The sequence below is a fragment of the Triturus cristatus genome, chromosome 4_1, assembly GCF_964204655.1.
Source record: "Triturus cristatus chromosome 4_1, aTriCri1.1, whole genome shotgun sequence".
Classification (NCBI taxonomy): domain Eukaryota; kingdom Metazoa; phylum Chordata; class Amphibia; order Caudata; family Salamandridae; genus Triturus; species Triturus cristatus.
This window is the reverse complement of record NC_140585.1, coordinates 181,043,312-181,057,581: the sequence shown is the minus strand read 5'-3', so window position 1 is coordinate 181,057,581 and position 14,270 is coordinate 181,043,312. Positions and strand designations below refer to the sequence as shown.

At 45.9% G+C, this 14,270-nt stretch overlaps 1 protein-coding gene across 1 annotated transcript; it reads right to left on the bottom strand.

The window, feature by feature from the left end:
* Window positions 1-1,064: 1,064 nt before the first annotated feature.
* LOC146853875 (olfactory receptor 5AP2-like) lies at window positions 1,065-1,997 on the bottom strand. The gene has a single exon (XM_085650430.1). The coding sequence runs from the start codon at window positions 1,995-1,997 to the stop codon at window positions 1,065-1,067; it is 933 nt and encodes a 310-aa protein (XP_085506556.1).
* Window positions 1,998-14,270: the final 12,273 nt, after the last annotated feature.

Sequence of the window (14,270 nt, the reverse complement as noted above, 5' to 3'; positions counted from 1 at the left end):
AAGAAATGGCCCCAAGCGTTCTCAATAACATGAAGCCATTATTTAGAGGCAACGGGAATGGAAATGTCTCTGTCCAGATACCTCACATGCATTATTTGAAATTGAGAGTTGATGAGTTTGCAAGAGTTACCTTTAGGTAGCTCTGCCTTTGTGTTATCAAAGGGCTGCTAGTGTACCAGCACATGAAGACCCACCCTTTTTAGTGTGGCTCTTGAGGGTGATTTTCTTGTATGTGACCACCATGCTTTGCCTGCTGGAATCCAGCAGGAAAAATCTGAAATACCACCAGCTTTCTGCACTTCAGGGTCATTTGTTATAGATTTTTAGAAATAGGCCTCTACTTTTTCAGAAAAAAAATGTCATTTTTGCCAACATCAGCAGGTCTGGCAGAGGCAAGATCTACACAATTAGGCTGTTTTGTGACTGATTGGTTATGCCCTAAATGAGCTCTTTATTTCAGTGATCTATCTCATGAGCTGCAATGTGCATCAGTTCACCAGGCATTAAAGATAAGTTATATATGGAAGTGGATTCATGTATTTGGTATTATTACACTGTATTCATTGCTTTGTATGTACAACTTTTGGCATTTAGTAGAGGAAAACAAGACAATATGTATGCCCAACAACCATTACCCAACCCTCATATTATAGGATGATTCCTGCAGCACTGAGAAATACAGTTCGGTCCTATTATCTTATAAGCCAGTTTTAGACAACAGAATGTCTTCTATATAACTGCAACATCAGCAGTGAGACACTAAATACGTGTAACATGGTCTGCAGAACAAGAACACTATCCTTAGTTCTACTTGAGCATGTATAGTGTTTGTAACATATGGTATAAAACTCTTTTATGAGTGAGCCTATGCAAGTAAAGATTCCTTATCTTCTTCTGATAGCATGCATATTTGAAGCGATACACAAAGTGTTGGTGTACACATATGTGCACATAAGCGCACTCATAACAGCATTTAAAAGCAAATCTATATATACAACCCAAGATGATTAGGTCGTAAAATGTGTTCTCCACACTTCAATGCACCAGATCAATCCAGCTTTATTTCACCAAGATTTTCTGTTAATTATTTTTCTCAAGGCCTCTTTGACATCCTTGTTTCTTAGGCTGTAGATAATGGGGTTCAGCATGGGAATTATCACAGTGTAGAATACAGATGCCACGCGGTCCTGCTCCATAGCATACTTTGAGCTTGGTCTTATATACATAAAAACAAGCGTCCCAAAAAATAAGGTGACACAGACAAAGTGGGAGGAACAAGTAGAAAAGGCTTTCAATCTACTTTTAGATGAGCTGATCTTCAGGATGGTGTAAACAATATAAGCGTACGAGACAAGAATGCAGATGAGAGAACCTAAAATAAGGCTTCCAGTCACAAAATTAAGTATAGTCACATTAAGAGAGGTGTCGGAGCAGGAGATTTTTAGCAGTGGTGGCACATCACAGTAGAAATGAGCAATCCTCATGGAGCCACAGAAATCCAACCTTAGTATACAAAGGATGTGAATCATGGAATGAATGAAGGCCACTAAATAGCAGACAGCCACAATGTACAGACAAGACTGAGTTGTGATAATGGCAGCATAAACCAGTGGATTGCATATAGCCACAAAACGATCGTAGGACATCACTGCTAGAAGGAACACTTCAACACTCCCTAAGCCGGCAAAGAAAAATGTCTGTGTTAAACATTGCGAAAAGGAAATTGTTTTTGTCTTTGATACAATATTTGCCAGCATATTTGGAGTTATGATAGAGGAGTAACAGAGATCCACAAAGGACAAGTTACTGATCAGAAAGTACATGGGGGTGTGAAGATGGGGTGATATCCTGATTAGGGTCATTATACCGAGATTGCCCACCAGGGTGAGAACATAGACCTGAATGAAGAAGAACAACAGTGGTAGCTGCAGCTTTGGATCTTCTGAAAGACCAACTAGGATGAATTCTCTCACTGAGGTATGGTTCCTTTCTTTCATCTCTCTTGATTAGGAGGGAACCTGTGAAGAAGAGTTCGATGGAATGAGCTCATTTATCCGTAGGTGCCACCCCGATGAACATCAGCTGCTGAAATAGACAAATACATAACAATGACAATTGCAACAACCTTTATGGTTTCTGAGATGAAAATAAGCATAAATATATATATATTAAATTCTAAAGAAGTGCATGAGAAATGGCAGCGGAATTCATAAAGTCCTGGATAATAAATAGAAACTCAATAACTACGTTTTGGCGCTATTTCCTCTGAAGTTGTGATAATTACACTAAGATAACATTCATTTTTAAGACAGGAAGCTACAAGTCAGGTAGACTCCACAACAAGCTAATTTTCTATAGAGATTAACAAAAAAACAGATTGAAATAACTCCCACATTCAAAAGTTCCAAGACAGAAATTCCACAAACCACATTTCTGAGGATATGTTAAGTAATTTCAAAACTAGACCTAGAACAAACACAGTGCCATATATCAACTGATATACAAACAGGGTACTGTAAATAAAAACTTTTTTGTTCCCAACTGCTGACTGATTCCTTCCTTTCCTTCCCAGCATTGATTTGTTGTGTTGTGGTACCTGATCAGGCGCCGGGACGCCCCTTGGCTGGGGCAGCTGCGCGCCTTATAAAAATGACTAACATAACATAACATAACATAATCTGTTACAAAAGATATCATAACCAAAACATCGACTACAACAATATTTTGAAGGTAAGTGTAGCATCCTGCCCATCTTGGGTATATTCAAAGGATCACGCTACACACATAGCTTGGTATTACACAAATATTTTTTTCTCAGTGTGTAACCATTAACTGAACATTCTAAATCATGAATTCTATCACCCACACCCACGCACTTACGTCACTGTTCTACGGAGTCCGTCAGGAACCAAAGGGTCCTGTCATCTCTATCTCACAAGAAACTACATCTCCCCCTTTGTTAAATAAAGTGTACAAATAATACATATATACATCACAACTCTTCAATAAGTCCTTTTGATACTCAAATGGATTGTCCATGACTTGCACTTGTGACAATTCCCAGATGGATAAGCCCCACTTCTGACATCTGGAGTTGGTGAATGTCAAAGCAGGTGCTTGAAATTAGAAGAATCTCACGTAATGCACTTTCCAGGACAGTGAGCAGGGATGAGTAAGGGACTCATTTGCTGAGATCTTTACTGGACCCTATACCATGTTGATGACCTTATTACTAGTGGTAGGTGCATACTTACCCCTACCAATAATTCACTTTCCAACATATGGCATTCAGCGAGGTAAATACAGACTTGTGTTCAAAGTTCACCATACAGTAGTTAACTTAGGATCTTTAAAATCCTCTTAATTGTCTTCGAACACAAATGTTTCTTTTTGAATTTCTTTAAATTTAGACTAAACTGATTTTCAATTGATTGTTTTTTGAAAATGTGTTCTAAGTTTAATGAATAGATGTTGAGACCGAAAACTAGGGATGCCATGGAGCTGGATCTACCTAAATTACTAAATTCAAAGTGGCTGGGTTTAGGGTTCAGTGTAAGGCTAGGGGGATACCTGTTCATAACAGGATTAGGAAGGTAGAGTTGGTAAGGTCCCCGAAGGCCTGGGCCAGGTCAGACCCAGAGAATGAGGGAAGGCTGCCCCCCCCATGTCACCCAGGAGAAGGTGATGATGTTGCCTCCTCCATCCATTGCTTATAGTACTAGGTACATACTTCCAGATAGTGGAAGGAGGGCATAATCCCCCACACAAGAATCACTGCTGTCCCTCACAGACAGGCAGCTTGAGGCCCAACCAGCTTTAATAGCTTTGGGACAGAAGAAACTAGAATTCACTAAGGAGCAGTGGGAGGAGAAGAAAGCAAGAAGAAATGGTGGCAGCAACAATAAAGAGGAGGTTGAAATGTCCTGGGGTGGTGGGTTTGACCCCAGGCTCCACAAAGGAATAGTGCCCAGGTACACAGAGGGGAATGATATTGACAAATGGATGACTGCATTTGAAAGGGCCCTTGAGATGAGGGTAGTCTGCCTCAAGCATTGGGGTTCACTCCTGTTGGAACTGATCCCAGTAGTTGGGAGGGATAGGCTCCTGACTCTGCGGAGAGATTAGGCAAAATCCTACTTTCATATGAGGCAATGCTTAATCAAGAAGTTCAGTCTGACCCCAGAGCAGTGCAGGGTAATGTTCAGGTTCACCCAGAAGGTAAAACACAGTCATGGATTAACTTTGAGTACATCTCAGTGAAGGCAGTAGAAGACTGGATTGGTGGTAACCAATCAAACAAGGATGAGGGATTGTATAGTTAATTTTTGAAAGAGCACATATTGACTTCTTGTATAGTATATTATTAAGTTAGCACAGTTATTTAAAACCATTGCAATAGAAATGTCTCCGTAGCGTCTTTACCACATTAAAAACAAAGCGAAGCAAACCATCAAGTTTATAACACGTTTCTAAAAAGGCAAAATTGTACAGTGACCATAACAGTAATTACAAGCTTCAAAATCAAGCATAAAATGAACCTTGTGGCACAGTTTGGTAAAGAAACACTAGGACATGGTGCAAAAATAGTCTATGATGAGTTTTTGGGAAGGAGGGACCGGTTGGGGAGAGGCAGGAGAGGGAGAGAGCAAGTTTTCCAACAGTCTCACATATTTTCCGGAGCTTGCTAGTGTTTGAATATCTATGCAAGTAAAACAGAGAGCAGATGCCTCCCAAAATGTGCTAATGCCCCTTTTCAGATATAATGGTTTTAGGAGAAGTCTTCTAGGAACGTCTAGGGTGGGACAACAGCACAGACAATGCAGCCATGATTCAGACCTGTAATTGCTCAGTCTACAAGCTCCCTCCTCACCAGTTGGAGCCTATCGGTTAAAGGCAGTGGAGCGCAGTCCTAGAAAACTCATAAACATTATATTTTTGCGGGCCACTGCGTTCAAACTATCAAAAAGAAATGGTTGCGGTACCCCAGGGAGGTATGAATCGTTCAATGGAAGCAAGATAGTTGACATTTTTAAAACCAGAATGTTCATCTGATAAGAGATTTGTCTTGCCTGCTTATTGATAACCCTTTTCCAGACTGTGTATGGAATAGAATCTGCTGTTGATTTATTGTGTAAAAGAGAAGTTGTGCCAGTATCTAGTGGACTCTAAGCCGACTAGCCATACATTGTTGAGTGAGTTAGGTGGTGAGAGGGTGAGAACCCGGGTTTCCAATCAGCACCAGCGGAGTGATCAGAAGAAGGGAGGACAGCCCCCTCCCCAGGGGAAAGAAGGCTAAAAACAGAATTAGTCCTCAAAAGACCCACAAAAACATGAACAAGGACGTGGGGGCCTGAGCCAATACAACTTCAAGGGAAGAGGGTATCCAGGGAAGAATGGTAGGTCATTTGATCCCTCAAAGGTGGGAAAGTGATTTGACTGAAATCAGCCGGGGCACAAAAAAGGAGATGCTGTCTGCCCAAAAAAGTGCCTTACTAGTTTGCAGTCACCAGGGATAGCTAGTGTAAATGTGGGGTGGAGAGTGCCCCAGAAATGGGCAGGGAGGTGACGAAGGCAACCTTAGTATCCCTGGGTCAGGAAGATATTACAACCCAGGCCACCTTACTCCTAAGCATGGATAAGTACAGGTAAAGGCCTAAAATCAATGCAACTGAGGTTGAGGCTCTGAGAGACACAGGAGCCAGTATGAATATGGTCATGGAGACACTGGTATCTTGTACATTTCGCTAGGTGTCCTATACAGACAGCAAGACCAAACTCCATCCAATGGCTATGGTAGATTTTGGAATGGGGAGGTGTGACAGGCTCTATGAAGGCACTCACAGTAGTGCAGTGTTTACAGGGAAATTATCTCGAAGCAAATGAATGGTCAGAGGTGGAGAGAGAGCTCCATATGAGAATATCGGAGCTCCCAGAGTTGGTATGTGCTGTGACTTTCTGGCTAGTCACAGACTAGCCAGAATGGAAATGATGAACAATTGCACTCTGGAGCAGTGGGCTAAGCATCTATGGACAGGGTAATGGGTCTGAGGAGCTATCCCCGTGAACTCCAGAGGTTCAGCAGGAATCTGAGCTTTCAGTGGAAGATTTGGCCTCTGAGGAAGGGACTCCATCCCTGCCAGAGGTGTCAGACTTGGCAGAGCTTACAGGAGCCGGTGGACCCTCCAGAGAGGAGTTTTTTAAAGGAAAGAGAGGCTGTCCCATGATTGAGGGCTTGAGACAAATTGCCTTAAGGCAAGAGGAGTGGGATGATGAACTGCTCTATATTGAGACCAGAAACCTCAAGGAAGGGGGCCTCCAGGGGGTTGGTGGTACCCCAGGAGTATCGAGAGTTCCTCCTGACTTTAAGTCATGACATACCCTTGGCAGGGCATTTGGGGTAGAACAAGACTTAGAACCCATTGGTAAATGATTTCTATGGGCCCATATGTCTGAGAAGGAAAATGAGTTCTGTTGCTCCTGTGTCACCTGTCAGGCAAGTAAAAGACACACAATTGATAGACGGAATGCAGAACAAATAAAAACATTCACCCCCAATCAAGAGATCTGGGTTAAGTCCATCATTCTTTTAGACTTGGCCACATGCAAATCAGTTTTGACCCTGGGCCTCATGGGAACAGTCCAGCATGAACTGCCAAGCCAGGTCCTCCCTGGTCTGGAAACAAGTGTCCTAGGACCGGTTTCAGGATTTCACACCTCATCAGCCAGGATAGCTTGAATCCTGTGGGACAGTGAGCGCTGGACCCTTGTCTGGGCATACCCAGCGCACTTAGGGTGAGGAAGTAAAAGACATACAATTAATAGACAAAATGCAGAACAAATCAAAATATTCACCCCCAGTCAAGAGTTCTGGGTTAAATCCTTCATTCTTTAGACCTGGCTGTATGCAAATCAGTCCTGACCCTGTAACTTATGAGAACAGTCCAGCCTGATTCAAGCTAGCATAGCTGATGAAGGGTGATGCCCTTAAACCGATCCCAGGATGCTTGTTTCTGGTCCAGGGAGGTCCCGGCTTGGCAGTTTGGGCTGGACTATTCCCACTAGGAATAGGGTCAAGACTGATTTGCATATGGCTTGGTCCAAACTGTGGTGGTGTGGTGAGCAAAAGAATGATGGATTTAACTCAGATCCTTGCGACTGGGGTGAATGTATGACATTATTCTGCATTCTGTCCATCAATTGTTCTTCTTTCATTAGTCACCCTGCGTGGGACGGGTATGCCCAAATGTGAGCTCTGTGCTCTCCATGTCATTTGAGTCAAGCTATCCTGGCTGATGAGGGCTGAAAGCCCAAAACCGGTCCTAGGATGCTTTTTTCCAGTCCAGGGAGGACCTGGCCTGGCAGTTCGGGCTGGACTGTTCCAATTGGGTGCAGGGTCAAGACTGATTTGCATATGGTTGTCTCCAAACTGGAATGATATGGTGAGCAAAAAAACGATGGATTTAGGCCCAGATCTCTGTAATGGGGTGAATGTATTACATTGTTCTGCATTCTGTCCATCAATTGTTCTTTTTGCATTAGTAAATGACAACATTAGATTTTACCTCAGGCTACTGGCAGATTGCCCTCATTGAAGGAGCAAAGGAGAGGGTAGCATTCTCCACAGAAGAGGGACATTACCAGTTCAAAATAATGCCTTTGGCTTAAAGAATGCCCCTGCTACCTTCTAAAGGTTGGTGAACCGGGTCCTGTCTGTGTTGGAGCAGTTCAGTGCAGCTTATCTGGATAAAATAGTTGTGTATATTTTCACCTGGGTGGCTCACATAAACCACCTGAGAGAAGTGCTTCAGGCCACGCATGAGGCAGGTTTGAGTATTAACCCCTACGATGCTCATGACGAGCTGTACTCGTCATGGCACACAGTGGTCGTGTGCTCATGAAGAGTCCAGCTCGTCATGATACATCGCCCGGGAAATCCCTCTGGTGCGTGCACCAGAGGGATTCCCTTTATGTTAAAAGAGCCTCGGGAGCTGGGGAAGAGCTTCCCCAGCTCCCGATGTCCCCCCCTGGTTTCCCTGAAAGGACGATCGGCACACACGTCGCGCTGACGTAATTTCAGTGAAACCAAAACTGAAATGAGCCAAGAGGCTCATTTCTGTTTGAGTTTCTACATGCTCAGGGGGCTATAGCACGTAGAAACTCAGAAGAGGTATTGCTGGAAAGAGGAGAATCTCCCCTTTCCAATGGTATCCCTCCCTCCCTAGTGGATCGCCCAAAGCAGGGATCCACCCACTAGGCACCAGGGAGGAGGGAGCGGCCCCGTGGGCAAGGGACTTTGCTCCCCCCATAATTATTTTGGCATAATTAGACTTTCTGCCCCCCTGGGAGGTCGATGGGGCAGTAGCCCCCAATCTGCCCCCGGGGGTAGAAAGCCCACTGGACACCAGGGATTTTCTTTGGGGTATTTATTAGGGGTGGGGGCTGCCCAAAACGGGCATGCCGATGCCCCCACCCCCGGCCACAAAATTACAGTCTTTCTGCCCCCCCTGGGTGGCAGATGGGGCAGTAGCCCCCAATCTGCTCCCCGGGGGGGCAAAAAGCCCACTAAACGCCAGGGATTTTGTTTTTGCACCATTTTGTTTTAGGATGGGGGCTGCCCGAAATGGGCACGCCAATGCCCCCTCCCCCCACCACCATTACAGCCTTTCTGCCCCCCTGGGGGGCAGAAAGCCCACTTGACACCAGGGATTTTTTTTGGCGCAATTTCTTTTAGGGTGGGGCTGCCTGAAATGGGCACGCCAATGCCCCCACCCCCACCACCATTACAGCCTCTCTGTCCCCCGGGGGGGTAAAAAAAACCACTAGACGCCAGGGTTAGTTTGGGGCAAATTTGAATTAGGGTGGGGGCTGCCCAAAATGGGCATGCCCCCACCACCTCCTACGCAAAAATTACAGCCTTCCTGCCCCCCCGAGGGGCAGATCGGGTAGTAGCCACCAATCTGCCCCCGGGGGGGCAAAAAGCCCAGTAGACGCCAGGGATTTTTTGGGTAAATTTTAATTAGGGTGGGGGCATTGGCATGCCCGTTTTGGGCAGCCCCCATCCTAATTAAAATTTGCCCCAAAAACTCCCTGGCATCTAGTGGACTTTTAGCCCGCCCTGGGGGGCAGATGGGGGCATTAGCCCCCAATCTGCCCCGCCGGGGGGGGCAAAAAGCCCATTAGTCGCCAGGGATTTTTTGGGGGCAAATTTGAATTAGGGTGGGGGCTGTCCAAAACAGGCATGTCCATGCCCCCACCCCCTCCCCTACAAAAATTGCAGCCTTCCTGCCCCCCCTGAGGAGCAGATGGGGCAGTAGCCACCAAACTACCCCCCCGGTGGGGCAAAAAGCCCACTAAACACCAGGGATTTTTTGGGCAATATTTTTATTAGGGTGGGGGCATTGCCATACTCGTTTTTGGCAACCGCCACCCTAATTAAAATTTCCTTAAAAAAAATCCCTGGCGTCTAGTAGGCTTTCTGCCCCCACTGGGGGTCAGATGGGGGCATTAGCCCACAATCTTCATCCCGGGGTGCCGAAAAGCCCACTAGTCGCCAGGGTTTTTCTTAGGGCAAAAAGCTCACTAGACGCTAGGGATTTTTTTTGGCAAATTTTTATTAGGGTGGGGGCATTGGCATGCCCATTTTATGCAACCCCCACCCTAATTAAAATTTGCTAAAAAAATCCCTGGTGTCTAGTAGGCGTTCTGCCCCCCCGGGGGCAGATGGGGGCATCAGCCCCCAATCTGCCCCACTGGGGGGGCAAAAAGCCCTCCAGTCGGCAGGGATTTTTTTGGGGCAAATCTAAATTAGGGTGGGAGCTGCCCAAAACAGGCATGCCCATGCCCCCACCCCCTCCCCTGCACAAATTACAGCCTTCCTGCCCCCCCTGGGGGGCAGATGGGGGCATTAGCCGCAAATCTGCCCCCCGGGGGGGCAAAAAACCCAATATTCACCAGGGATTTTTTGGGCACATTTTAATTAGGGTCGGGGCATTGGCAGCCTGTTTTGGGAAGCCCCCACCCTAATTAAAATTTGCCCAAAAAACTCCATGGCATCTATTTGACTTTCAACCCCCCTGGGGGGCAGATGGGGGCATTATCCCCCAATGTGCCCCACCGGGGGGGCAAAAAGCCCACTAGATGCCAGGTTTGTTTTGGGGGCAAATTTTAATTAGAGTGTGGCTGCCCACAACGTGCATGCCCATGCCCCCAATCCCTCCCCCGCAAACATTACAGCCTTCCAACCCCCCCTGGGGGGCCCCCAATCTGCCCCACCGGGGGGCTAAAAGCCCAGTAGATACTAGGGAAGATGGGGGCAGTAGGTTGTTTGGTGATAGGCAATTTTGATGTCGCCTCAATACGTTTTGGGCTCCTGCCTGTTGCAGGGACTTGGGCCTCCCTCACGAGTGAGGCACCATTTTTATTGGGAGACCCAGGGGAACACTGGGTGGTAGGAAATTTGTTTCAGCACGGTGATGCCTTAACTTTCCCACACAAAATTGTGCCAAAAAAGTGATTTTTTCAGCTAAAATTTAGATTTGCAGGGGATTCTGAGTAAGGAAACATTGGGGGATCCACGTAAGCCATACCTCCCTGGAATCCCCCGGGTGTCTAGTTTTCAGAAATGTGTGGGTTTGGTAGGTTTCCCTAGGTGGCCGCCAAGGACCGGGCCTAAAGCCCAGGGTACCTCTCTTGCAAAACCAGGTCGTTTTGAGATAGGCAATTTTGATGTCGCCTCACTACGTTTTGGGCCCTTGCCTGTCGCGGGTACTTGGGCCTCCCATACGAGTGAGGCACCATTGTCATCGGTAGACCCGGGGGAATGCTAGGTGGTAGGAAATTTGTGTCAGCCCAGTGATTCCACAACTTTCCCACACTAAAATGTGTGAAAAAAGTGCATTTTGCCGCTAAAATTGAGGTTTGCAGGGGATTCTGGGTAAGGAACCGTTGGGGGATCCATGCAAGCTATACCTCCCTGAAATCCCCTGGGTGTCTAGTTTTCAGAAATGTGTGGGTTTGGTAGGTTTCCCTCAGTGCCGGCAGAGCTTTGGTTCAAAAACTACAGCTAGGCACTTTACCAAAAAAGGGTCATTTTTTACTGCAAAATTGAGGTGTGTCCACGTTGGTTTTTGTGCAGTTTCCTGCCGCAGGCACTAGGCCAACCCACACAAGTAAGGAACCATTTTTCTCAGAAGAGTTTGGGGAACGCGGGGTGGGTGGAAATTTGTGGATCCACGCAGATTCTAGAACTTTTCCACCACAGAAATGTGGGCAAAATGTGTTCTTTTTGAAAAATGTTTAGGTTCGCAAGGGATTCTGGGTAACAGAACCTGGTGGGAGGCAGTCAAGTCACCTCATCCTGGATTCCCCTGGGTGTCTAGATTTCAAAATTGTATAGGTTTGCTAGGTTTCCCTAGGTGCCGGCAGAGCTATGGTTCAAAAACTACATCTAGGCACTTTGCCAAAAAAGGGTCATTTTTCACTGCGAAATTGAGGTGAGTCCACGATGCGTTTTGCGCCATTTCCTGTCGCGGGCACTATGCCGACCCACACAAGTGAGGTGCCATTTTTCTCGGAAGACTTTGGGGAACGCGGGGTGGGTGGAAATTTGTGGATCCACGCAGATTCCAGAACTTTACACCACAGAAATGTGGCGAAAATGTGTTTTTTTGGACAATTTTTTAGGTTTGCAAGGGATTCTGGGTAACAGAACCTGGAGGGAGGCAGTCAAGTCATCCCATACTAGATTCCCCTGGGTCTCTAGTTTTCAGAAATGTATAGGTTTGCTAGGCTTCCCTAGGTGCCAGCAGAGCTATGGTTAAAAAACTACAGCTAGGCACTTTGCCAAAAAAGGGTAATTTTTCACTGCGAAACTGAGGTGTGTCCATGTTGTGTTTTGCGCCGTTTCTTGTCGCGGGCACTAGGCCGACCCCCACAAGTGAGGTACCATTTGTCTTGGAAGACATTGGGGAACGCGGGGTGGGTGGAAATTTGTGGATCCGGGCGGATTCCAGAACTTTCCACAACACAAATGTGGGCAAAATGTGTTTTTTTTTACAATGTTTTAGGTTTGCAAGGGATTCTGGGTAACAGAACCTAGTGGGAGTCAGTCAAGTCACCCCATCCTAGATTCCCCTGGTTGTCTAGTTTTCAAAAATTTATACGTTTGCTAAGCGTCCCTAGGTGCCGGCAGAGCTTTGGTTAAAAAACTACAGCTAGGCACTTTGCCAAAAAAGGGTAATTTTTTAGTGCGAAACTGAGGTGTGTCCACGTTGCGTTTTGCACCGTTTCCTGTCTCGGGCACTAGGCCGACCCACACATGTGAGGTACCATTTATCTCAGAAGACTTTGGGGAACGTGGGGTGGGTGGAAATTTGTGGATCCACGCAAAACTGTGTTAAAAATGTTGGTTTTCTGACAAAGTCTGTCATTCCCTAAAAGCTGGGAAAATGGTGATTTCAGCCCCACAAACCCTTTTGTGATACCATTTGCAGGGAAAAACCCAGACGCTTTCATTTGTAGCCCTTTTTCCCATTTTTCCCCAAAAAACCAAAATGTAGCTGTATTTTGGCTAATTTCTGGGACCAATCCAGGGGAATCAACAAACCCTGGGTACCCCTACAATCCCCATGATGTTGGAAGTAAAGGACGCAAATTTGGCGTGGATACCTTATGTGGTCAAAAGGTTACAGGGGCCTAAGCGCGCACTATCCCAAATAGCCAAAAAAGGCTTAGCACAGGGGGGAAAAAGGCCTCGCAGCGAAGGGGTTAAGGCCAGCAAGTGCCAAATAGGGCAGAGTTATGTGGTATATCTGGGGAACCTTGGAGGTAGAGGCCATGTACAACCTCTCCAGGCCACAATCCAAACAATTTTGGATTGGGCAGCTCATAATACCCAGACACAGGTCAGGGCGTTCCTTGGTCTGACTGGGTACTATAGAAGATTGGCTCAGAACTATGGGACCATTGTGGCTCCCCTAATAGAACTTACTTCTAAGAAGAGGCCAGAGAAAGTGATGTGGACCCCAGACAGAAGGCCTTTAACTTTGAAAGAGGCTATGTATTCAGGATAAGTGTTTCCTGACTACATAAAGGAATTTGTGGTTCAGACAGATGTTTCAGAACAAGGGATTGAGGCAGTGTTGGCTGGAGACCAATAGTCAATCACAGGGGTGGGCAATAGTTTAGCGCTTAGAGACCTGCCAGTGATCATCCGCTCTACAAATCTCCATTAACAATAACAATAACAAGTAAATGAGGAGGGCCTCAATCAGCCAGTTGCCTTCATTTCCAGGCAACTTCTCTTCAGAGAACAAATATGTAGTGCCATTGAGAGGCAGGCCGTTGCTGTGGTTTTGTCCCTGAAAAAGCTGAGACCATATTTGTGTAGTACTCACTTTTGTGTTCAAACTGACTACAGACCTCTCAGATGGCTCATGCAGATGAGGGGGAAAATACCAAGCTGCTGAGGTGGTCCATTCGTCTATTGGGGAGGGACTTCACAGTGAAACACAGACCTTGGGTTTCTCATGCTAATGCGGATGGACTTTCCAGGTTTTTCCACTTAGCTGACTACCAGGGAGCAAGTTGGTTACCCATCACCTTTTGTTGGAGGGCATGTTAGAAAGTAGCCCATTTGGCCTGTTTACCCCCTTATTTTGCGGACTGATACTGGTGGTAACTGACTGTGCCCTGGGCTCTGCTAACCAGGCCCAGGGCCAGTGATGTGATAAAAAAAAATGTTTAATTGGGCACACTTACAATTGGCCATGACAGTCCCTACAAGTCCCTAGTATATGATAGGGCTAGCAGGTTCAAACTACCTATAAGTACCTTGTATATAATAGGGCAAGAAAGTTTAGAGGCCTAGTAAATTTCTCGCACTTGCATGTGTGCACTGCTGAGTGCCTGCTGTCATTTTAAAGTCAGCCTTGCTTTGTAGACTGTCTTTACAAGTACATTGTATGCAAATTCGACTTTGGTAATATGGCACTATAAAAGTGATAACCTACTTTATTTTGACATATTATGCACCCCCAAGGTCTCTTCTAGGAGTTTTAGGGATAGGCGGCCATGGAAGTATAAGCAGAGGCTCTACAATAGGAAAAACTGCCCATTGCATTTTTCACCTTTGTAGATACTTAGCTCCATAAGCTAACATTGCAATATCTTATTTAGATATAACTCTTGCTAGGAAAGGAGAAAATAATTCAAAGACTTAAAAGATCGGTATTGATAAATTCGACAACGTGCCATGGTTGAATTTATTATAA